The 26,295-nt window shown below is 42.6% G+C and overlaps 1 protein-coding gene across 1 annotated transcript in view; it reads left to right on the top strand.

Moving 5' to 3' along the window:
* Positions 1–26,295, top strand: part of POU2AF2 (POU class 2 homeobox associating factor 2) — a 235,733-nt gene that overhangs the window by 118,927 nt on the left and 90,511 nt on the right. Inside the window, exon 2 of the mRNA XM_089670169.1 lies at positions 3,359–3,468. Within this exon, the coding sequence (XP_089526295.1) occupies positions 3,359–3,468 (110 nt within the window). The remainder of the gene's footprint in view (positions 1–3,358; positions 3,469–26,295) is intronic.

Here is a 26,295-nt window from a genome sequence, read left to right on the forward strand (position 1 = left end):
TTTTGGCAACTAATGAATCCGATAAAACACAACAGACTCAAACTCCAGCACTACAAATCAGGCACTCCCGCAGCTCAAAAGTCTCCAAGAATATGAGTTTTGTTTAACTGCTTCCCGACTGCCCTATAGCAGAAATACTGCTACAGGGCGGCACAGGTGTGCAAAATCACGTATATACATGTGATTTCGCATTTCCTGGTAGGGGGCATGTGTGAGCCATGCGCGCCCTACTCGTGCTGTCTTTTCCGGTCGCGGTTGTCAATCACCGGGACCCGGCCAATGATTACTCGCCGGCGCCCAGTGATTTCCGAGGATCTTCGACGGGGAGGAGAACTGTTTTTTTTATTAACAGTTCTCTTCCCTGTCAGCTTAGGCACACTGCTTTGAATGGCTGTGCACAGCACAGCCATCCAAAGCAGTGTGATTACAGTGAATCACACTGACACCGCCCCCCGTTTTAAAAAAAACACTTCCAGCACACAGTTAACCCTTTGATCCCTCATATTAACCCCTTCCTTTGCCATTAGTGCAGTGTCAGTGCTTTTCTTTAGCACTGATCACTGTATTGGTGTCACTGGAGATGTCAGCGACACCAAGTCAGTTCCCCCCAGTGTCAGAATGTCCACCACAGTCTCACTATAAGTTGTTGATCGCTGCCATTACTAGTAAAAATAAAAAATTAAAAAATAAAAATCCCAGTATATATACCTCCATTTGTAAACACTATAACGTTCACGTAAACCAATTAATTTACACGTATTGGGATTTTTTTTAGCAAAGACGTAGCAAAATACATTTTCATAAATTTATGAGGAAATTTGATTTTTACATTTTTTTTTACTGGACATGTTTAATAGCAAAAAGTCAAAAATATAGTTTTTTTTCTCAAAATTGTTGGTCTTATTTTTATAGTGCAAAAAATTAAAAACGCACAGGCGATCAAAAGAAAGCTCAATTTGTGGGAAAAAAGGACATAAATTTAATTTGGGTGCAATTGTCAGTTAAAGTAACGCAGTGCCGTAAAGCAAAAAATGGCCTGGTCAGGTAGGTGGGCAAAAAAGTGGTTAAATGACTTCCTCAGTGGAGTCCCCCCTTGGACACCTTTGGACTAGCAGACTCCAGAAAGTGGGGGTGAAAGCACTTACAGTTTTCACAGATGGAGAACCTTAAAGCTGATTGGACACTCTGTGAATGTAGTTCCTGACTGTAAAGCACTTATCCATTCTGCTGTCAACAATATAAGGAAAAGACGCCATACTCCATTGAGGTCCAAGTTTCAGATCCCAGCTTCTCTGGCCCGTCAGGACATCTGGAGTTACTCCACGGTGCCCTGTTCCCCAGCTTTCGTAAGCTAGATCTCCACCTCAGACCTTGGTCACTCTCCTCAGGCAGCAGGACTGAGAGGATTTAACAGCCTCCCCTTAGGTAGGAGGCCCAGGGAAGAATTGGCTCTTCAGTCCCTGAATATATATACTCTCTCCCAGCCTGAACCACTGGCAAGAAACCTCCTAGTGGTTGGCCAAGGACAGATACTTTTTCATAACTTTGGTTGGTGCAGCCTCTCCTAATATTGCCAGAGACACTAGTGATTTCTACAGGCAGCAAAACAGAAGCTGACAGTAACCAGAGCTCTGGAGAGACCTAATCAATTCATCTCAGCTCTCTGCAGATTAGCCAAGCTAAATTGATTAGAAATATCTATTTAGGGTAGGGTGGCTACCAGCGGTGTATTTACTGCTAGGCAAATAAGGCATTTGACTAGGGCGGCAATTTTTAGGGGAGTGGCACCACCCCCGGAAGAAGGGACCTGGTGACCAGCAGCGGACTGAGCCATTCAGGGCCGCCATCAAAGGTGTACCACCGGTACTCCTGTAGGTGGCCCAGACAGCAGGTGGAATGAGTGGTTGTGGAGGGCAGTTGCAGAACGATGCCATGTGTATCTCTTCCTCCAGCAGCTGAAAGCCGGTTTCTCCCCCTATCACTCCCTCCGGTTTTCTGCTGCTGGAGAGACAGACAGGCCTTGCTGGGTTAAGGGGCCTTCCTGGTGTTTCTTAGTGGCCACTGTGCTCAGTCCCCTGCCCACACTCAGAGCTGGGACCAGGGGAAAGCCTGGAACATGGAGAGGAGAAGTGGTGGAGAGGAAAGAGTCAGGAGGAGGTGAGCTGTGTTGTGTTTTCTGGGCTCTCCTTCTGTTTTTGCGACACATGAGACATAATCACTGATAGATCATATGGGACTGCACAGGGTGGTAATCATACTGTGTGTGTGTGTACAGTCCCATATGATCTATCAGTGATCCTGTCTCATGTGCTGCATGGACGACAGGAGGGAGAGCCCAGAGAACACAACACAGCTCACCTCCTCCTGGCTCTTTCCTCTCCAATTTTTCTTGGAAGTGTAATGTGGATTTTGGGAAGGGGGGTGGTATTTGCTAGGAGGAATGGGAGGAATATGTGCTAGTAGGAGAGAGAGAAGAGGGAAAGAGAGAGGGAAGATAGAGAGAGAGAGAGAGATAATGAGAGAGAGAGAGAGAGAGAGACGAGAGTGGGGAAAAGAGAAAGGAAAGAGAAGAGAGAAAGGGAGAAAGAGAGATAGGGAGAGAGAGGAGAGGGAGAGAGAGGGACGAGAGAGAGAAAGATAGAGAGGGAAGAGAGAGTGAAGGAAGAGAGAGAGAATCATATATACACACACATCCATTGAACTCTCTCGCTCTCTCGTGGGGGGCACACAATTTTTGTGCTGCCTAGGGCAGCACAAAACCTAAATACACCACTGGTGGCTACACTGTCATGATATTTACACAGCTCTGCCCACAGCACAGCTTTATCTAGAAGCAGAGAGGACCAGATCCTTTCCGCTGCAGTCTCACTTTCACTTACAGGAACTTTCCCCACTCCCTCCCTGTGATTGGACAGTGAAAGAAGAAAAAGCACTCTGATAAACTCATCTCTCTCTATCACTCTGCTGTCTCCTCCTTTTCCTTACAACATACCTCATAGGCTCCTTGTTCTGCTTCACCTTCTTTCTTTGTGAGAGCTCTGCTTTACAGACTGTACAATGGACTGCAGGTAGCTGATAGATATCAAGTCAAATCCAGATACGTTCACTGCTTGCACAAAAAAATGATTTATTATTAATTAAAGAGGAGCATTTTCTCTGCCATTTTTATCAACCTGAAGTTCAACTTTAAGTAGACATGTTGAATTTGCTCCACCTATGTATCAGTCATTTTGTAAATGTTAATTGTTACATGTTGAGCGCCTGCACATTACACAGAACCTGCCCAAATATCAAACATATTACTTCTGGTTAAATGAGTAAAACAAATATGCTTACAGTGCTTTTTTTTCCTTTCTAGTTCCCAGTGAATTCAACAAACGGATTTACCAAGGAGTCCGGGTAAAACATACAGTCAAAGATCTTCTAGCGGAGAAAAGATCAAGACAAACAACCAGTTCAAGGCTAAATGTAGGTTAGATTCCATAATGTATTCTGCTTTTCTAGCTATGTAGGGATGCAAATTCTGCTTTACCAGATGTATATTTGCAATTTATATGGCATACAGGGGCATAGAGTAAAGGCTCATTCATCTTCCTGGTTGATTGGAGACCCCATTGCAGAATTTCCCATCTCCTAAATCATGGACCCATGGTCTGTGGGTGTGCGGGATCCAGTAGAGACCCTGCTTTTGTTCAGAGGGTGCAGGATACCCTCTGTGTTGTAATACACCTGAAAAGAAAGTATTATACTTTCCTTTTAGGTGTTGTTCCAAAAAGTAGTTATAGTACTTCTTTACCTGGTAATATACCTGCTTATAAGGACAACATATGATAATAAAGAAGAATAGTGTTTCCTTTTAAGGAATGTTATGTACCCTCCTAGATAGGTGCTAGATGTAGATAGTAAATCAAAGCATAGTATGGTCTTCTGCTTAACAGGAGATTGTAAGGCAACTTTAGTAGCTTTCTCTCTGGTTAACAGAAGAGTTACAATTACTAGTTAGTTCACCCCGTGTGACTCACAATACTGCTGCATCTGGGTGAAGGTTCATTTGTATCCAAGTAACCAAAAAAGATTCTGGGTGAATAATGTGAGCCATGCAGATAATCAGTATGAATATGGATGCAGCTCCAGCCAATTACAGGGAGTGGTGCCCCTGAGCATGCTGGGTGCTAGTATTTATATTTAGTGAGCCCATGGGATCTGCGTTCTTCTTGCTCTTCTCCTGAGAGGGGGGTTCCAGCCAGGGAGGCAGCTGCCTCCCCTTGCCCATGCTTCCAGGAGGCCTTGGGTGGATGAACCAGGGTCCAGAACGTTGAAACCCAGCATGCTTCTTGGAGCTGACTGAGGGGGATGTCTACAGATCCTGTCTGGTATCATGGAGAAAGGTGGCATGCAGCAAGGGTCTTTGTGAGTACAGACTATCCAAAAGGGGATCCTGGTACTTGTGCTGTTTAACCCCCTTGGGACCTGCTGGGTGTAAGCTAGAGGGGATACTGGCTGGTGTCCCAACTAACAACTGTCCATTTAGTCTCTGCATTGCTACAGAAGGACTTTGCTCCATTCTTTGCACAGTCTGTTACACAGTTCTACTAAGAAAAATCACAGCTGGGAGTGCGCACCCAGAAGCGGCGGGTCCCGGCCCCCGAAACACTCTGGGGGGATCCGATCCCCTGGGCAACTAACCCGGTGTCTGATCCGCCCGGGTCGTCGGCGGATTCTCCGCTCCAGGTCAGAGTACTCTGACCGAGGACTCGATCCCCGCTGCGAGCTGTGCACAGGCCCGCCCACTGCTGCACACAGCTCACCTCAGCACACAGCTCACCACTGCACACAGGCTGAAGAGGGAGAGAGCTGGGGGGGCTGAGTTCACTATAACAGCCCCCCCGTCCTGACAAGCAGCAAAATGGTTAAAGGGGCATCCCGGCACCAGATACCCCCATCAACTAAAACCATCAAAGAGGCCCTGGCAAAGGCCTCCACCAAAATGGCCACCGCCCCAGCACGTGGAAGCAAGCATGCAGCAGGGGCATATGCAGCCCGGCAGGATCCGCAGCCCAGCCATCCCTGCACGTCTGAGGGTAAGTCCGACAATGAGACAGATGTCCCTGCACAAGCCCTGACGCCTGACCTTACACCTCCTGACCTACTATCACGCTTTGAAAAAATGCTACACAAAGCTCTGAAGCAAACCTCAGACCGCATCACTGCCACGCTATCTAGGGAAATCCGTGAGCTAGGACAACGCACAGCGGACCTAGAACAGAGGGTAGATGGTCTTGACGCCTCGCTTCAGACACACACGGCTGACCTTGATCTTCTGCGTGACGAAAACGCAACACTATTAACACGAGTGGAGGACTTTGAAAACCGAGCGCGGCGCTCAAACCTACGTATCCGTGGCCTTCCAGAAACGATCGTCGATGTCCAATCCACGATAACAGCTCTGTTCCAAGAGCTTGCCCCGGCTATCCCAATTGACAGATTGGAATTGGACAGAGTCCACAGGGCGTTAGCGCCACGACGTGCAGATGGTCCACCACGCGATATTATTGCCAAGCTCCACTTTTTCCGTACTAAGGAGCAACTCCTACAAGCTGCCCGTAACGCGGAATCTCTACAATTCCAAGGTCATCCCTACCAATTATTCCAAGATCTATGCCCCACAACAATCTCCAAGCGCAGGGCTATGAATCCCCATCTACAGGTGCTTCAACAACACGCTATACAATATAGGTGGAGCTTCCCTTTCGCAGTGCGATTCCGATACCAGTCCCAAGATTTCACCTGCAAAACTCCAGAGGATCTTTTAGACGGATCCTGCAACTACATCCCCCAGCAACGCCTTCAGAAAGCGCCAAGCGGAGGTCCACATCCTGCTCGCCGCGGAAGTCCCTCCCCGCACGTGCAACTGAAGGTCAATTCAATTTCCACAAGAGAGGGCGTTTTTCGTCTCCAGGACTAACCTCACAAGATACCATGGACTGAACGCGGTCCTACATTTATTCTTCTCTTTTCCCCCCCTTTTTATGCCACACACACCATACGGTGTACTCGTTTGGTTATCAGGGCGGTTAATACCGTTGTTATCCTTTCTCCCTCTACCTGTTGAATTTTGGTTGCCCCACTACCCAGGGATTGTTCTTTGCCCCCCTTCAGTGCTACATTGTAGCTTATATTTGGGATCCTGGACTCCGGTGACATGGGATGCTACACCCCTGCGCCAGTGTTGTCTCACCAGCACTACTAATGCAGTCTGAGTCTAGGATCCTTGATTTTCTTGAATGTTGAATGTTCTTTTTATGTACCTGTGTTTTTGTTTTTTACCGGGACCTTGCCACCGTTTGTTAATTACCATGCTGTCATCCTCGCGGTCCGCGTACCTGCACACTCTACCCTAGCCCCTGTGTTATTGGTTATTTATTAACACTTGGGCTACTATTGTTCCCTGGCCCACCCTGCTCAGGGTGTCCTTGGGAACCCACCTTTTTGGCCACTAATGGCCTATTACACCCCTTCTTTCCTGTTACCTGTCTCATACCGTACCCCCCCTCCTTCCTTTCAACATGACTCCATGACTTTGCGCAACACACTCCGTAATGCTCTCATCCCCAACAGTAATTTTCAGGCAACATCCCGAGTGAGAGTGCCCTGCTATTCAAACCACTATGCACTTTATCCATGGGCTCGTTAAATATCCTTACCCTGAATGTACAGGGTCTCAATATTCCACAGAAACGGAATAAGGCTTTCCGAACCTTTGCAACACTTAAAGCTCACGTGGTCTGTTTACAGGAAACACACTTCACTCCCAACTCCACTCCTAAGTTTTTTGGTCCTCGATATCCTCAGGTCTATACAGCCTCTGCCACCACCAAACACAGGGTGGTACTGATTGCCTTCCACTGCACAACACCTTTCACGCTATGCACCGAAATCAAGGACCCAGAGGGTCGTTACCTCCTGTTAGTAGGGCAACTCCTAGATGTGGATGTCACCATTGTTGCATACTATGCCCCAAACCAAGACCCCTTACCATTCCTCTCCCACCTACTATCGGTTATAGATCATCATAAGCGCGGAACTTTAATTGTTAGCGGAGACTCTAACAGAGTAATATATCCCTTTCTCGACAAATCTCCTCAACCATCCCCCGTCCCTGCCCCTAAACAAACCTTCCAAGCCATACTACAACGTTATTCTTTGATAGACACATGGCGGGAACTTAATCCGACTAAATGCCAATACACCTTCTGTTCTCATCCCCACCAGTCATTCTCCAGAATAGACCATATTTTCATTACCACCGCCTCTTGCTCTCAACTTCTGACCTCTGAAATAAATCCAATTCCCTGGTCTGACTATTGCGCCGTATTCACGGCTATGGCCTCGTTAGCTGCATCCCCCACTGAATCCTCTTGGATCATTAATGATAACCTGCTTGCAAACCCAGCACACTGTCTAGAAATCGAAGCAACATTAAAAGACTATTTCACTCTTAACCAGTCGCCCGATATATCCCCTCTCCTGTTATGGGAAGCGCATAAACCGGTATTACGAGGGTTCTGCATTAGCAAAGCATCCTTCTTAAATAAAACCAAAAGGCAACAATGTCTTTTACTGGAGCAAACCTATGATCGTTCCCATCAAACCTTTCAGACGGCTCCTACGCCGGCCAATCGTGAAGCCTTGGAGCGATCTAGATTGGCTCTAGATCTCTTTCTCACAGATCAAGCTGAACTCTCACTTCGTAGATCTAGACATAAATATTATACTAGCGCGCATAAACCCAATACATTCCTCGCCCTCTCTCATCATAGGCTCGACCAGCTCGCTAAACCTATCCGGATTCGCACCTCCTCTGGCAACCTTACCAGTAACCCAGAACATATTCTACAGACCTTCCATAAACACTTGTCACAGCTCTACTCTTCTTCCACACCTTTTGACCCCGCACAAGCTGATATGCTTCTCACTTCCATTTCCTTCCCGAAACTCTCAGAGTGCCAGTTGGCGACGCTTGAGCGACCCATCTCCCCTGCCGAAACCCTAGACGCTATTAAAAATCTAAAATTACGGAAACATCCAGGACCGGATCGCTTCTCGGCTACCTATTTTAGGAAATTTTCTCATCTCCTCACACCCATCCTTACTAATGCTTTTAACGCTTTACTATCAGGCCAAACCTTCAACCATGAAACAGTGCAAGCGAACATCTCAATGATCCCAAAGCCGAATTCTGATGACACACAGTGGTCCAATTATAGGCCAATCTCTCTCCTTAACATTGATATCAAACTGTTAGCAAAAATCCTCTCTTCACGTCTTAACTTGTGTATTGGTTCTCTAATTCATAACAACCAAGTGGGCTTTATCCCAACTAGATAAGCAGGAGATAACATCCGGCGTGCATCTCTTTTAGCTAACTTAGCCAGGTCTCGTAATATTCCTGCCTGTCTCCTCTCCCTAGATATCCGGAAAGCATTTGATACCGTCTCATGGCCATACCTCAACTATATTTTGCACCGTTGGGGTTTTGGCTCACACTTCTTAACCTGGATCTGCTCGCTATATCAAGAGCCTTCAGACAGAATTAGGTATCTGGGGCACAGGTCAGCTCAGTTCCCAATTTCTAGAGGCACGAGACAGGGCTGTCCTCTGTCCCCCCTGCTCTTTGCCCTGGCTATAGAGCCCCTAGCCCTCTTAATCAGAGCTAATCCGGATGTTAAGGGACTCGAAATAGGGGGCACACATCATAAATTATGTCTCTTTGCGGATGACGTCTTGCTCTTTCTCACATCTCCATTGACTTCCTCTCCTTCCTTACTCCGGCTTCTCGAGAAGTTTGACGAGCTCTCGGGCCTAATAATAAACCCTAATAAATCAACAGCACTCAACATTTCTCTCCCCCCTATAGAATTGGCGCACTTGAAGCAGATTTTACCATTCCCTTGGTCACAGAGCCATATCCCTTTCTTGGGAATCAAACTGACTCCTAAGCTATCAGACCTTTACGCAGCTAATTATCTTCCGATGCTAAGCCACCTTTCTGCCCTTCTGACCAAATGGTCTTCCCTTCCCCTCGCATGGCTAGGCAGAATAGCAGTTATTAAGATGTCAATCCTCCCAAAAATTCTATATCTGTTTAGAATCGTCCCAGTCCCTCCTCATTACCTCCGCACACTGCAGCGTCGCACCTTTTCCTATGTTTGGGGCAATACTCGCCCTCGTATACCTCGCTCCACCCTCTATCGCCCTAAGCTCAGTGAAGGTCTAGGCCTACCCGATATTAGCAAATACTATCTAGCAGCGCATTTAGCCCAGTTACCTAAATATCATGCAACTTTTGAAATCCCTCAATGGGTTGTGCTTGAATCGATTGAATGTGACCCCTTATCCACAGCTAACTTGCTCTGGTTGAGACCAATAGACCGCCACACTATATCCAACCCCATCACGTCTCACTTCCTATCCTTATGGGACAAATTGAAAACCCGCTATCTCCTCCAATCTCCACATAATCCTATGCTCTCGTTCCTGCGAAACCCAGCTTTTCCCCCGGCCTGGCAGACACCCCTTTTATTCAAAGCCTGGTCCTCTGCTAATTTATTCCGTACACATCACTTCCTACAGAGGAATAAGTTTAAATCCTTTGCCTCGCTGCGGGAAACGCATGGCCTCCCAGCCTCCGAGATATTTCGGTACTTGCAGCTACAACACTTTTACGCCCCCTACACCACAATAATTAATCGACCAGACACCATGTCTATCTTTGAACGAGCGTGCTGCAAAGACCCTCATAGACGTGGGCTTATCTCCTGCTTATATTCACTCTTTACTACCTCGATTACCACGTCCCCCCCTCTGTATACCTACAAGTGGGAAGTGGATTTGGGTAAGGAATTTGATCCGTCTGAATGGGACCATATTTGGGCCAACACAAAATCATCCTCACAGAACATCATAGCATTGGAAACAAATTATAAAGTCTTAACCCGCTGGTACTTGGTCCCGGCGAGAATTGCAAAATTCACCCCTAATTACTCGCCCAACTGTTTTAGAGGCTGTACAGACACAGGAACACATTACCATATATGGTGGGACTGCCCAATAGCCCGAATCTTTTGGGATGAAATTTTCGCCATGTTATCCACACTTAGCACTACTACCCTACAACCCGACCCAACGACCGCCCTACTTAACCATTGCCCCCCCAGCATCTCCAATTCGCAATTTAAGCGAATCATGCAAGTTACAACAGCGGTTAAACAGGTTATAGCGAAATTCTGGAAATCCCCCACCCTAAGTGTTGCGGCCGTCAAAACCAGAATAACGCAAGCCATGATACATGTAAAGGTGGAAGCCACAATTCTCGACACCTGCCGAACGCTCGTGGAGTCATTGTTGCTGTTCCTCTTCCCCTCCCCCCCCTACCCCTGTCTGACCCCCCTTTAAACTTCCCCCTATTTCTTTAACGCATTTGGGAGACATCATTTTGATTGGCTGGAACAATAATGTCTTTTGTTGTCAACTATTACCTACCTGTTTCCGCTAGTAATGCATAGACAACTGTACTATGTTCCTCTTTCATATTGTTTTTTTTTTTCATGTTCTATTGCCATTTCAATGTCCAATGTACATTAGCAATGTCTCTTTGTTTGTCCCACTCTGATTTATTGTTAATAAAATTGTTTGAACAAGAAAAATCACAGCTGTCCCTAAGTGTGAATAGTTCAGTTCTGAGTATCCCACTATATCCTTTCCCTATCCCAGTCCTAAAACAAAATAAAAACAACACAAACTACAACCGCTAGACTGATCATTGGAGTAACAAGCAGAAATTGTATACATCTGGTATAGGAAATACTGTGTACTTGGCTGCAGGTAAAGATTTGCGGAAAACCTGGAAAAAATACCAGCGGCTCCTATAGCAGTAGCGCTACAATTACATCACAGTCCTCTGCACCCTGTTGCATTGCATGACTTGATAATTTCACCCCACAACCAATTATGCCCTATGCAATTATAAAATAGTTGGATCTTCACTGGTTATTAACTCCTAAACCTGGGTAGGGACTTAAACTCTATAGAGTTTGGGCTTACTATAAATAGCACACAGTAATTATGCAATTCTAAATAGTTTTTTTTTTTTTTTTTTCCAAAAAAGTTTTATTGAAGTAAGAAAGACAAAACAGATCATAGACAGATACGGATCGCAGTCCGTGCACATCTTCATATATGTTTTCCCGTATCGCAGACGGGAATAGGACATTAGAATAGATTTTAGATCAACATGCATCCAATTCCCACAGTAAAGCATATGCAAAAAGTATAACCATAGTAATACTATTTACCGTCTGTAATTTTCGATAAATATGGTATACATTAGTCTCTATGTAGAGAGAGCTCAAGCATCAAGACTATGAGGTGCAAGACAAACGTATTATCTCAAGGCACAGATGTCTGCTATATCCGTATCCAAAAATCGTGGGTTAGTTTTCTAAAGTATTATCACACTTGTACATCTAGGAGTGTTCTGATCCTTGTAAAAAATATTGCTATTTAGAATATGAGAAAAAGGGTTGCTAAAGGGAGAAAGAAAAGAAAAGAAAGAGACTCGAGTGGAAATGGAAAAGGAGTATGGGAAGTAATATCAGAGTGAGGTGGAGTGGGACAAGGAAAACAAATAAATAGGGGGAAAGAAGAAAAAAAAAAAAAAAAAAAGGGGGGGGGAGGGGGAGTTGAGGATTAGAATTAAATAAGTATAACTAAGCCAATCACACCACATAGTATCGGCCTGGTTATAACAGATGCTGTCTTAAATTAAGGTTATAATCTCTCTAAAGTCCAGTAAAGTCCAGTAAAGGAATTATTCCTGAGGTGAAAGTTCTAGAGGCTTTCCAGGTTTCCAAATCTTCTCGCTCATTCCTTCATTAAGCCATGATAAGTCTCAGTAGATAGGAAGTGAGTCCAACATGCCCATGTCTTCCTGAATCGATCGGGGTGTTCTTTAGCCACTGAGATCAGCTCCTCCATTTCCGCGATCTTATTGATCCTAAGAATCCACTCTCGCACGGTGGGAATATGGTCTGATCGCCAATGAACAGGAATACACTGTTTTGCCGCATTTATCATGTGTAATGCAAGCGACTTACGATAGGTCTTCACAGGAAGAGAGGAATGATGGAGTAGACATTGTGCTGGGGTAAAGTCTAGGGCGTATGTAGTAACTTGTGCGATTATGTCCAAAACATTTATCCAGAAGGGCTGCAGTTGCGGGCAATCCCACCATATATGCAAAAGAGTACCTGTTGCCTGGCAACCTCTCCAGCATAAGTTAGGAACGTTAGGATCAAATTTATGAAGCACAGATGGAACTCTGTACCACCTGGAAAATACTTTGTAGTTGCCTTCCTGTGTAGAAACACACATGGAACCTTTATGTATGTGGTCATCAATCTGGTCCCAGTCCTCTGGAGAGAGTGGGATTTGTAGATCACGTTGCCAGGCTATACAAGCCCTCTGCAAATGAGAGGCATTGGAACTTTCCAAAAAAGAATATATCTTAGATATTACATGCCTCTGAGGGGAGTCTGTAAAGCAGAGCTTCTCAAATGCAGTAAGCGGTCTTGAAAAATCCTGTAAATGTGGGGAGTTACGCAAAAAGTGGTGTATTTGTCTATACTTCCAAGGCGTTAGAGTGAGGGAGGGCCACGCCCGAGTAATGTCTTCTCTAGATAAGAGCTTAGAATCTTTGAAGAGTTGACGTACTGTTAGGTTATCCTCACGGTTATACCCAGCGAGAAATGTTGGAGACATCCCTGGAACAAAGTCTGGATTCATTTTGATCGGAGTGAGAGGGCTCGGAGAGGAAGAAAGTTCTTTTTTCTGGAATAATTGTGAGCTACAGCGTAATGTGGGACCTATAAGTGGGTGATTCCGAAACTCAGAAGGGACGTGGGAAGTTTTCAGCCATGGGGAGGTAGAAAGAGGTGTCTGAGAGAAATCAGCCTCCAAACCAACCCAGACCTTAGGAATGTGATTCGTGGTCTACTAACCTAGCTAGGTGGCAAGACCTGTAATAACGGTTAATATCTGGTAATCCAATACCTCCATTCTTCTTGGGCATAGTGAGTTGGGCATAGCTAATTCTTGGACGTTTATTATACCACAGAAAGGATGAGCAGAGCGTTTTATACGATTGAAAGAACGAATTTGGCAATTGAATTGGTATTGTCTGTAGTAAATATAATATTCTGGGGAGCACGTTCATCTTAAGAATTGCTGCTCTACCAAACCACGAGAACCAAGGTTTGTTCCATGTCTGGAGGTCTTTGGAGATGTTACGTAAGAGGGGTAGAAAATTTTTTGTATACAGTTCTGTAAGATGGGATGGTAGTTGGATACCTAAGTAAGTGATAGCTTCACGTTGCCAGGTAAAGGGAAAATTTAATGTCGCCTGTCTAATCACATCTGGAGTCAATGATATATTAAGCGCTTGGGATTTAGAAAAGTTGATTTTAAAATTAGCCAAATACTGAAATAATTTGAAATCTTGTAACAAATTAGGTATCGTGATATGTGGGTCATTCAGGAAAAGTAGTACGTCATCAGCAAAGGCTGCCACTTTATGCATTTTGCCATTGATCAAAATCCCCTTAATGTTATCATTATCTTTTATGCAGTTCAAGAAAGGTTCCAGTGTAAGAATGAATAAGAGGGGTGATAGTGGGCATCCCTGTCTAGTCCCATTGCTGATTGAAAAGGAATCCGAAAGGCATCCATTCACTCGCACTCGTGCTGTGGGGGCATTATATAAAGACAGAATAAATGTCAAAAAGCGCAAAGGCAGTCCAATGCCAATCAGAACTGCCTCTAGGTAATCCCATGCTAGTCTGTCAAATGCCTTTTCGGCGTCTAACGAGAGAAAGAATCCAGACTGTTGATTTTGGGTTAACCAATGATGTATATTTATGGCCCTTATTGTGTTATCTCTGGCCTCTCTCCCTGGAACAAAGCCCACCTGGTCCGGTGATATGATGGAATCTATTACCTGTTGTAAACGGTTAGCCAGAATCTTGGCAAAAATCTTTAGATCAACATTCAATAGAGAGATCGGACGATAATTCGCTGGTGATGTATGGTCCTTATTCTCTTTGGGTATAACCGTGATGTGAGCCTCAGAAAGATGGCGCATAGACTGCCCTGGCGTGTCTAGTGAGTTGAAGGCCTGTAGAAATGGAAGCGCCAGAACGTCAAGAAAAGACTTGTAATAAGAATTGGTAAAACCGTCAGGTCCTGGACTTTTACCCGGTTTCAATTGCGTAATAGCTTGTTGTAGTTCAAGCGACGTCAGAGCTCCCTCTAAATCCTTCACTTGTGATCTGGAGATCGATTTAGGAAGATATTGTTTAAGGAATTGCTGTATAATGGTCTTACGTGGCCTAGTATCACCAGTTGGTTTGGATGGTAGGGGTAAGTTATAAAGGTTAAAATAATACTCCTCAAATTCCTTCGCAATATCCGACGACGATTTCAGTGAGTGACCAAATTTAGAATGGAGCAGATATACGTGCCGAGCAGCTTTTTTAGATTGTAAAGCCCGGGCAAGAAATTTGCCACTCTTATTGCCATGTTCATAGAAAAGTTTTTGTTGTAGAGTAAAATTGCGTTTCGTTTTCTTTTCCTCTAACTCGCGGAGTTGTTTACGTGCGTGCTCTAGCTCAGTAGCGTATCTTAAGGCCATTGATCGTTTATGAGAGCACTCAAGTGTACGAACTTTATGCAATAAAGAGTTGAACGATGCTAGAGCCTGACGTTTTCGTGCCGCTGAGATAGACATTAGAAGACCACGTATCACACATTTGTGTGCTTCCCACCGTATGAGAGGGGACGTTTCCATGGATGTGTTTTCCTGAAAATAGTTCTTCAGGGCATCACGGATCTGGGGGACAACTGATGCATCCGTAAGGAGAAATGGGTCTAGTCTCCATATTTTGGATATACCTGGTGTATCCGGAAATTGCAAGGTTATCATAATTGGATGATGATCCGAAAGGATCTTTGGTTCGATCGAGGCAGACTTCAGGGTATATAGATCGTTAATTCTAAATAGTTAAGTGTAATTCTATTCTACAGAAATGAGAGGCTTCAAAAGTAACAAGTTCTGTCTACATTTTATCCATTTAGCTTTAAATTCAAATAAAAGTAAGACAAAGAACAAACCATATACAGTTTTCCCTCAAAGCTTAAAGTGGTTATAAACCTCAGACATGAAATCTGAACAAAACATATTCTTCTATACTGAGTACTTTTCATTATCCAAAGCACTGAATGTGATTCATCTGTGCTGTGGAGAAGGCTCTAGGTAAGAGAGGACTGGAGATAAACAGGTACAACGTATGTAGGAGGATTTGTTTAATCTCTGTATATCATCTGATGCTAGTCACTTCACTGGGTATATGTATGGGTTTACACACAGTTTAAATACTTGTTCAAGCTTTTAAAGTTAGTAAGCAGGATATTTTGTGTGTGTGCCAAATTAGGTATTTGGAATATTTCTCCATTAACAAGTAAAAACAGCAAGCCTTTCACTATATTTTCATGATCAATAAAAGGTCTATGATAATATATTAAATTGCAGCAGAAATTGTTAAAAGAGCTTTTGGCAATCATAAAAAAGATGAAAAAGCTTTAGGGTTAAGTACTGTATTTTTATGCAGGATGCAATTTAAATAAAGATGGTATAGTAGGGCAATAAGTATTATGTTGGCTTCCCATAATTCGTAACTTGCCATCTTATTTCTTTTGTCATACCAATCTATGTTTTTGTTGGCTAGTCATTTTTTTACTTATGCTTATTCATTTGAAATTTTATGAAACCTTAAAATCCAACTCCAGCTTCCAGTATCAAACTGTTGGATGGTTTAATGTTTTTGTAATGATAGATATATTGCAAGCAGAGTACATACAGCAAATGGATGCAGTGTTAACATACTGTATATACTGTATATGCTCCCTTGTTGCATACATTTTGCACACATTGATTCCATTCCCATATCTATTTCTTGACAAATTTACTTGATTAAATTTACTTAAGAGTTCGATGGTCAAGTCCATTTCTGAGTATTACCCCTGGGGACCTAGGAGGCACTGATAACAGTGGGGGAAATGTATCAAAATAGGAGCAGACAGAATCTGGAGCAGCTATGCATGGCAATCAATTAGCTTCTATCTTCAGCTTTAAAAATAAATGAAAGGTAGAAGCAGATTGGTTGCCATGCACAAGTGCCCCAGATTCTGGCTGCTGCAGTTTTTATACATTTCCCCCAGTATCCTTTACTTTTAGTGGTTGAGGGTGTCTGGTTATTTCATATGTAATAATAAATTAACAATAAATCTATAAAATATTGCAGTGCTACTTTGAAACAATTACGTACAACTTGTGACAAGAAAACTGTATGAAAACGTTCTCCACTGTGCATTAATGGAATTCATAAAATTACACAAAAATCACACAAAAAAACAAACATCAATTTTGACAAAAATATTGTAAGTCCTCTGTGCTGAAAATCAAATGTGAATTTTTATGTACTGTATATCTCTTCTCTTCATAGCTCTGTAAATCTCCTCTGTTATACAGTCTGTTCTTTCTCCACCACAAAGTGTGCCCCAATATAGAGCTTTTAATAATAAATAATAATAAATAAGCTTTTTTATCCTTCCTGGGGTCCACAGGTACCAAATAGTGTCCAATTCTCTGCACTGTCACTCCAGGCAAATAAAATAAAAAGCTACATAGTGTTTTAAATTTTTAAAGCACATTTTATTAATTCCTTTAAAAAAAACACATTATACTGTGCACAGATAGACAGGCAATGCATTAAGGCACCTGCGCTTGGTGTATAGCATAAACCAATATAATATCTTGTAAACCTGGCCATTTACTGGTCCATGAATGATGACTTTACCCAGCTCCGCCTATAGGATGTGTCACAGTCATGTGTAAGGGATTATCATGCAGTGGAGAGCATTTTTATGCAGCAGATCTATTTAATTTTGCAGATCTATTTATAAAATATCGGGGTCACATTGGTGAACCCATTACGGTGAATCTTTAGAGATTCCAAGTTGTGACTCTATAAGTACTAAGTTCTATAAGCATTTTAAACATAGTGTCACGATCTAACGGTAGGATCCACAGTCTGGGATTCCCAAGGGCATGGAGTCTAAGCCCCAGTCTGCTTGTTCACCAGAGCCCCTGATGGTGGGGATGGACTTGGAGCAGGCTGAAACCAGGTTGTGGCCCCCGGGTACACCCAAACTGTAGTAGAGAGGACCGCTAGTGGAATGTAGCTGGGTAAGAGCCTGACGTGAAGAGGCAGGGAAGACCTGAGCAGTAAACGGATAGATCCGTGCAGGATGGATGGATGTGGACAAACCGTGAAGTAAGTAGCGGAGTCAGACAGGCTGGGTCGGTAACTGTGGAGGCAGAATGGAATCAGAGCAGCAGACAAAGGATAGTCGGGTCACAGGCCAAGTTCAGAAACAGGAGGTCAGACGATCAGGAGCAAGCAGAAGAGTGGTCCAGAGGCAAGCCAGGGGTCAGGGCAGGAGACAGTCAGCAGTAATCAGGAGCAGGCTGGGTTCAGCAACAAAGGTACACACACAGAATCAGGACACAAGCAGAGGATAAAGACCATAGGGCAATTTGGACATTGCAATGGCCAGTTTAAATAGCCCGCCCGGTGCTAACAGGCGCGCCTGGGTCCTAGTGCCTGCTTGGCGCCGTCATTGGTGACAGGCGCGCCTGGGTCCTAGTGCCCGACTGCCTGTATGCCTTGTCGGGATCCTACGCATGCGCAGATTCGTGCGCTGCAGCGATCTTCTCGTTCCCTGACACATAGTTGGTTTTATATTTGTGCATCTCATATATCCTTTTAATGAGCTTATATATTGGGATTTCATCATTTAGAAACAACCAACCAGATCTTAAAATGATCTGGTTTCAGACTGCTCCAATTCCCCACCATCAGGGGCTCTGGTGAACAAGCAGACTGGGGCTTCGACTCCGCGCCCTGGGGAATCCCAGACTGTGGATCCTACCATTAGATCGTGACACTATCCTTTTCTTTTATTAGCATCCACGTGTGTGTGTTGGTGTCTGTGTGTGTACTAAGTAAATAGTTATTTCTAAGACACCATTGTTCTGTATCAGCAGAGGGAAATGGCAGCAACACCAAAGATCTCAAATTGCTGCTATAGCATTGCAGTATTTGTCCTCTGCCACGATTTATTGGGAAAAGTACACACACTGAATTTGTTAAACTAGAACTAAAGGCACTTTTTTTTTTTCATTTTGGATAGCATAAGGGTGGGTTATAACACATTGAGAACAATACAATATTTATTAGATTAAAAAAAACTCCTTTTGATCAGTTAAATAAACAACTAAAAGGAACAGAGCAGCATTTGAAGTTTAAAGACCACTTAGACTTCAAGATGTTGTAGGAACGACTTCAGAAACATGTTGAAAATCATCAAGAAATGATAAAAATCAAAAAACCTAAGACATTTATTTTGGATTCCAAAGACTTTGCAACAGGTAGAGTTTATACCTGGTCTCAAAAACACTGTGGTGCTGGTTATTATACCAACATCATAGATAATTCTGACACCATACGGAACTATGAACAAGATAATGGGGTGATAAGCAGAATGACCCCAATGTGACCACAAGAGAGCTCAAACGAACTCTTGGTAGAGGTCGAGGAAAAAGAGGAAGAACTGATAATAATTGTGGGGAAGCCCAGAAATTTTTCCAAGGTCAGTCTGTGGAACTGTGAGTAGTGGGCCTAGAAAGAGTCCAGGAGGGGCAAAAAATGGAAGCCATGAAACCCATGACATGAATAATGATCTTTAACCACTAGGGGACCGCCCACAGTACATTTACTGTGGCAAAGCGGCCCCTGTAGGCAGGATCACGTTTATAAACATCATCCTGTTTACACGGTAGGGGGCGCACGCAAGGCGCGTGACCGCCCTGCCTGAGGCACCGATCGTGGCCGTGGATGTCAATCACCGGGTCCCAGCCGGTGATTACCCGCTGGGACCCGGCGATTGCCGGAAAACACTGACACGGAGCATAGCTGCATTGTTTTCAATGCAGCTCTGCTCCCTGTCAGTTTCCAGCACACTGTTCCGGAGAGCAGAGCTTAACTTTCTGGGACAGTGTGTTCCTGTGAAGAACACCCCCCTTCCCACTAGTAAAACACTCCCCTCACACAGTTAACCCTTTGATTGCCTAAAAATGTTAACCCCTTCCTCCCCAGTGCCATTAGTACAGTGTCAGTGCTTTTTTTTTTGCACTGATCACTGTATTAGTGTCAATGGGATTGTCAGTGACCCCAAGGCAGTCCCCCCCCCCCAGTGTCAGAATGTCCGCCGCAGTCCCGCCATAAGTCACTGATTGTCACCATAAGTCGCTGATCGACACTTTTATTAGTATACAAAAAAAAATCCAGTATCTATACCGCCATTTGTAAACGCTATAACTTTCACGTAGACCAATTAATTTACATGTATTGGGATTTTTTTTTAGCAAAGACATGTCGCAGAATACATTTTGGCATAAATTTATGATGAAATTTGATTTTTAAATTTTTTTACTGGACATGTTTAATAGCAAAAAGTCCAAAACTCACAGGCGATCAAATACCACCAAAAGAAAGCCCAATTCATGGGGAAAAAGGATGTATATTTCATTTTGGTGCAGCGTTGCATGACCGCGCACTTGCCAGTTAAAGTGCCATAACACAAACCTTTTATGTAACCGCTTCCTGACCGTCCTATAGCATAAATACTGCCACAGGGCAGCACAGGTGCGCAAAATCTCATATATATATATATATATATATATATATATATACACACGTGATTTGCGCTCCTGTGGTTTTCCCTCCCAGATAACATCAGATTGCCCGTCAGTACACCAGTCATCACATTTAATCCCTTAATTGCCAGGAACACGCTCATACACAATATGCTAGTATAGTGTCTGAACGGATCAATATCTTTGAGCAGATCAGCACTATACCAGCGTTCACATTAGTATAGCGTCCCCAAAAATGCAGCATTAGTGGGATCAGCCCCTACGTTTAACCCCCCCATCTCCCCCAGCAAGTGCATTGTCAGTAGGTCACTCTCACTTGATACATTGCATTAAAAAAACCACAATGTTTGCAGAATCAGGCCTGATCTCTGTTAGCACTTGCCGGTATATTTTGATGACTCTCATATGCAGCAGAATACCAGTACTAGTGCCACGCTACCTTTTGGTGAACTGGCGAGTACTAGTGGCCTAGTACATCCTGGTCTTTCACATACCTCTTAGATTCTAAACTCCAAGGGGCAGGGCCCTCCTAATCCTCTTGTATTGAACTGTATTGTTGCTGTATTGTCTCCCGTTATATTGTAAAGTGCTGAGCAAACTATTGGCGCTATATACATCCTATATAATAATAATAATACCAGCACTGCAGTATGACTTTGCGAATTGGCGAGTCCCATAAGTGCAGTACAAGCTGGTGCGGTGGCGAGCACAAGCATTGTCCCGCAACCATCAAGAATTTGCACACAGGCCTGTAGAGCCCCGAGTATACTTCGGGGTGTGCTTGCAAATCCCGATTTTCAGCCCACAAATTCTGCACCACCCTTACTTCCCCCATTCACTGCCCAACCCGGAATTCAGGTGGAAATAGCAAATTTAACTTCTCCCCTTGATTTTTTGGAGCTGTTTTTCATGGAAGATCTGTATGCATTAATTGTGGATCAAATCATTTTATATGCACAACAATTTATCACCGCCAACCCAAATTCAAACCTTTCCAGACCAATAGCATGGAAACTCATTATGGTTTCCAAATTGAAATTTTTTTTAACCTAACCCTCAACATGGGCATTACTAAAAAAATGAATTGCGGTTGTATTGGTCCACAGACCCGATTCATCATATGCCTGTGTTCTCTGCTGCCATGGTCAGGCATAGATATGAGAGTATAATGTGTTTTATGCATTTTGATGACAATACACTCTTTCGTACTAGGGGGGACTCTGAATTTGACCATCTCCACAAAATTCAGCCCCTCGCAAATCACCTTAACCAAAAATTTGCAGATGTCTGTACTCCCCAGCAAAAAATCTGCGTTGATGAGTCCCTCATTAATTTTTCTGGCCGCCTTGCATTCAAACAATTTCTCCCCAGCAAGCGTGCCAGATATGGGGTCAAGATGTAGAAGACCTGTGAGAGGACAACAGGCTATACTTATAAGTTTAGGATTTACGAGGGAAAAGATAGTCACGTGGAGCCCCCTGGATGCCTAGACTACATACAGTAGTGGCTAATTAGCTGCAGGATTGCTTTTACAAGCAGCAGCAGATGATACCCCCCTCCCTCACTGCCTTCCACGGCCTTCTTGGGCAGTCCCGTGCGATCGGGAAAACCTGAGAATGCAGCCGGTGTTTCTGCCAGCTGACTACAGAGCTGATTGGAGACTAGAATGGTGCCAATCATCTTTATAGCCTAAGAAATCGGAAGCTACGAGCATTTCATCACTTCAGTTTCACAGGATATAAACAGCGCATTTGTAAATTGGGAAAGCATCACACCGATCTTGGTTTGATTAGATAATGTACGGGCAGAGGAGATATCTAGAGTCTGATAGAACCCAGATTTCTCAAAAAAGAATACATGACAATGCCCATTGAAGTTATAGGGGATATTTGCATTCCCTGTGATAACATTACAAATAAAAGGGAACAGTGTAAAAATAATTAAAAAAAACAAAATAACTTAAAAAAAAGTACCCTCGTCCCCCCCGCGCACTTGCGCATCTGCATTCGTGAGTGTTGACCCTGTGCCAGTATGGAAACAGCGGTTGCACCATGCATGTGACGTATTGCCACGAATGTCAGATCAAGGGCAGTTATTCTAACACTAGACCTCCTCTGTAAATCTAAAATGGTAGCTTGTAAACACTTTTAAAATGTTGCCTATGGATATTAAAAACGTATGCAGTTTGTCGCCATTGCACGGGGCATGCACAGTTTAAAGCATGTCATGTTTGGTATCTATTTACTCGGCACACCATCATCGTTTATATATTACCAAATAATTGGCCAATATTTTGTGTTTTTGTGTATTAAAAAGTAAAAAAAGTGTATTTTTTTTTAAAAATTGCGTTTGAAAAATCGTTGCATGAGTACTATGTGACATAAAAAATTGCAGCACCCACCATTTTATTCACTAGGGTGTTTGCTTTAAAAAATATATAATGTTTGGGGTTTAAATTAATTTCCTAGCACAAAATACTGATTTTTTTTCATATGAACAAAAAGTGTCAGAAAAGGCTTGGTCTTCAGGTGGTCTGAAGAGTGAGTGATGTGTGGCATAAACTTCTAATGCTGGGCATAAAATGTCCCCCACCCCCCAAAACGACCTCTTTTTGGAAAGTAGACACCCCAAACTATTTGCTGAGAGGCATGTTGAATCAATAGAAGAATTTAATTTTTTTACCACAAGTTTTTGGAAAATGACAAAAAAATTGTTTTGTTTTTTTTTTTACACAAAATTGTCACTTAAATGATTTACTGCTCACACATGCCATGGGTATATGTGGAATTACTACCCAAAATAAATTCTGCTACAGGGGGTACCACATGTGAGAGACGTTTTAGCAGTCTAGCCAAGTACAAGACCACAAAATCCAATAAGCACCATCAGGCATTTAAAGGGCTTTATTTCCTCATTACACTTCCTGACTACCTATCACAGTTTCTAAGGCCCTGAAATGCCAGGATAGCACCAAAACCCCCAAATGACCACTTTTTGGAAAGTGGACATCGCAAGGAATTTGATCAGAAGCATGGTGAGTATTTTGCAGATCTCGTTTGTTGCCACAAGTTTTTGAAATTTGAAGAAAAAAAACAAAAACATATTTTTTCTTTTCTTTTTTTAGATTTCAAAACCTTGTGAGAAAAAATGAGATCTGCAAAATACTCATCATGCCTCTTTTTAAATTCCTTGGGGTGTCTACTTTCTAAAAAGAGGTCATTTGGGGGGGGGGGGGGGGGTTGATGCTACCCTGGCATTTCAGGGCCTTTGAAACTGTGATAGGTAGTGAGGAAGTGAAATGAGGAAGTTACGCACATTCAGCCTTTCTAAGTGGGCATTGGATTTCAGGCTTCTGTATGTAGCTAGGCTCCCAAAAAGGTCTCACATATGTGGTACCCCCATACTTGATAGAAGTAGCAGGATGTATTTTGGGGTGTAATTCCACATATACCCATGGCGTGTGTGAGAAATATATAATTTAAATGACAAGTAAAAAATAAAGTTTGTCATTTTCCAGAAACTTGTGGAAAAAAATAAATCTTCCATGGACTCAATATCTCAGCAGATAGCTTAGGATGTCTACTTTCTGAAAAGGGTTCATTTTGGGGTGTTTGTACTATCCTGGTATTTTAGCACCTCAAGAAATGCGATGGGCAGTCAGAAAGTAAAAGATGTGTAAATTCCATTATCTATACCATAGTTTGTAGATGCTATAACTTTCACACAAAGCAATAAATATATACTTATTGGGATTTTTTTAATCAAAAACATGTAGCAGAATACATTTTGGCCAAATTTATGGCCAAATTTATGATGAAATGTTAGTTTTTTTGGATATTTTTCATGGCAGAATTGAGAAAATATAGTTTATTTTTTAAAAAATTATTTTTCTCAAAACTTTTTTTGTTTATAGCACGAAAAATAAAAAGCAACAGGTGATCAAATACCAACAAAAGAAAGCTCTATTTGTGCTAAAAAAAAAAGGACATAAATTTCATTTGGGTACAGCATTGCATGACCGCGCAATTATCAGTTAAATTAGTGCAGCGCCAAGTAGTAAAAAGAGGCCTGGTCATTAAGGGGGTATATCCTCTAGAGGGCAAGTGGTTAATCTGTCACAAGTCATATTACGTGAAGATCATATTAGAGTCCTTAAAAAGTGGTTATTTTTGTCCCTACCCACAATTTTGATTTATTTGAATGGGCTAAAGATATTAACATTTTTGCAAGGAAACTTGCATTGTGGAAGGAATTCAAGAACAAACAAAACTCCCCCCTTTGACATCTGTTAAGGATATTGAAGGAGTTTGACTTCTTGAGTCGCTTCAAACTGAAAACGTAGGAGGCAATGTCCAAATAATAGGACTCTTCCTTTCCTCAGGGGAGCCATATTCAAATCCAACTTTTTTTTTTCAATATCTTTTTATTGTCATTTTTGCATAAACAAAGGAAATTATCAAATAGGGATATACAATAACCAACTGAGACATCAGTGCACAATTATAAGACATTTTCAGAAATAGAATGCCATACCATAAGCAGTCTGTATCATTTTGATGACAGTTATACCACATACAATTGTGAGTCACAGTTATTTGTATAAAAGAAATAGAGTGTAAAAGCATACAAATTAAAGTAACCAAAGTATTCTAACAATTTGTAAGCCAAGAATACAGACATGCTCCAGTTTACTTAACAAAGTTATAAGATATTACAGGAGGTATGTTTACCCTTGCGATTTCCTTTGAGATGTGTACCATTGATTCCAAGTCTGCCAGGTCTTACTGAAGGTAGAATATTTCCCAGTATTAATGGCTAACATGTTTTCATATCTGTAGTGAGTATGAATGAAGTATCTGTATAGTTTCAACTATATTTGGCGAGGTTGGAGATCTCCAAATGCGTAGAATTGCCAGCTTCTAATTGTCTATAGGAAAGAGGAATATCCTCTATCCCTAGGTTCAAAATAGCTAATGAAGGAGAGAGTGGAATATGTAGACCAGTGATCTGGGTGAGAATGTCAAACACTGACAGCCAGAAGAGATCTAATTTACTACAAGACCAAAGGATGTGATTTAAAGTGCCATTTTGCTTGCATTGCCTCCAGCACAAAGGGGATTGAGAGGATTGAAATTTAGACAACCTGTGCGGAGTAAGATAACACCTGAACATAATTTTATGAGTGATTTCTCACAGGTTGGCACATTTAGTAGCGGTAAATGTATACTGTAAAGCTTTTTGCCATTGTACATCCAAGTAAGAGCTATTATGGTCTCTTTCCGAGGCTAATATAGAAGGTGTCTTAACAAATAGCGTTTTATCGTTAAAATAGTTGTAAATCATTGAGCGCCCACCTTTTACCAATAGTCTTGGATGTAAAATAACGTCCAACTATCCATGGAAGCTTATATTTAATAGGGATATTTTTCTGGGCAAAGGACTCTATTCAGAGATATGAATAACTTTCTGAGTCAGGTAAATGGAATTCTTCCCAAAAAGAAGCAAAAGTCTTCAAAGAGGAATCTACCAGTAAGTCCGATGCCTGCTGTATACCATGCTTTTCCCATTGTCCTAAATCTAGATCCTTTAATAAAATAGTATATATAGAGATTGGAATGGACAAGTGTCCTCCCCTCCCAGAGGAATCTATGTAGGATAGACTGTAGAGTATGAAAAAATGTCTTATTGGCTGGAATGGGTACAGAACGAAATATATACAGAATTTGATGGAGTAATTAATTTTGAATGCCGCTAGTTTACCCGACCATGGCAACACATGCTTGCTTAAAGATAAAAGACAATCCTTTAATCTAGTTTCTAGTGGCAAGTAATTAACTTTAAATAATTGATCAGGGCGAGTGGTAAGTGTGATACCTAAATAAGTGATGCCTGATGCCTTCCATAGGTAAGGAAAGTTAGATTGCAGTTTATCTTTATGTTGTGGAGCTACCCCTAGATCAAGTATGTGGGATTTAACATTGTTCACATTGTAATATGATACCATACCACATTGAAGAAGTACCTGTGCTAAGTTACATAAAGAGGACAATGGGTTATTCAACATTAATATAACATCCTCTGTGAATAAACTTATAACGTGTGCTGCTTTTGAATTGGAAACCAGTGCTATCAGGGTGTTGTCTAATGCTAGAGGCCAAGGGCTCCATCATGAGGTTGAAGATCAGTGGAGATAAGGGCCAGCCCTGTCGATTGCCATTAGTTATTTGGAAGGGTTTTGATAACACACTGGAATTATAAACCCTTGCAGATGGAAGAGTATACAACGCCAATATTGCTGAGAGCATATGTCTCTGGAATCCAAATTTACAAAGTACTCTCTGCAGAAACAACCAATTCACCCTATCAAACGCCTTCTCTGCGTCTAAAGCCAGCAGCAGAGAAGG

Source organism: Staurois parvus, unplaced genomic scaffold (assembly GCF_062004578.1).
Source record: "Staurois parvus isolate SC_StPar_1 unplaced genomic scaffold, SC_StPar_1.0 ptg000087l, whole genome shotgun sequence".
NCBI lineage: Eukaryota > Metazoa > Chordata > Amphibia > Anura > Ranidae > Staurois > Staurois parvus.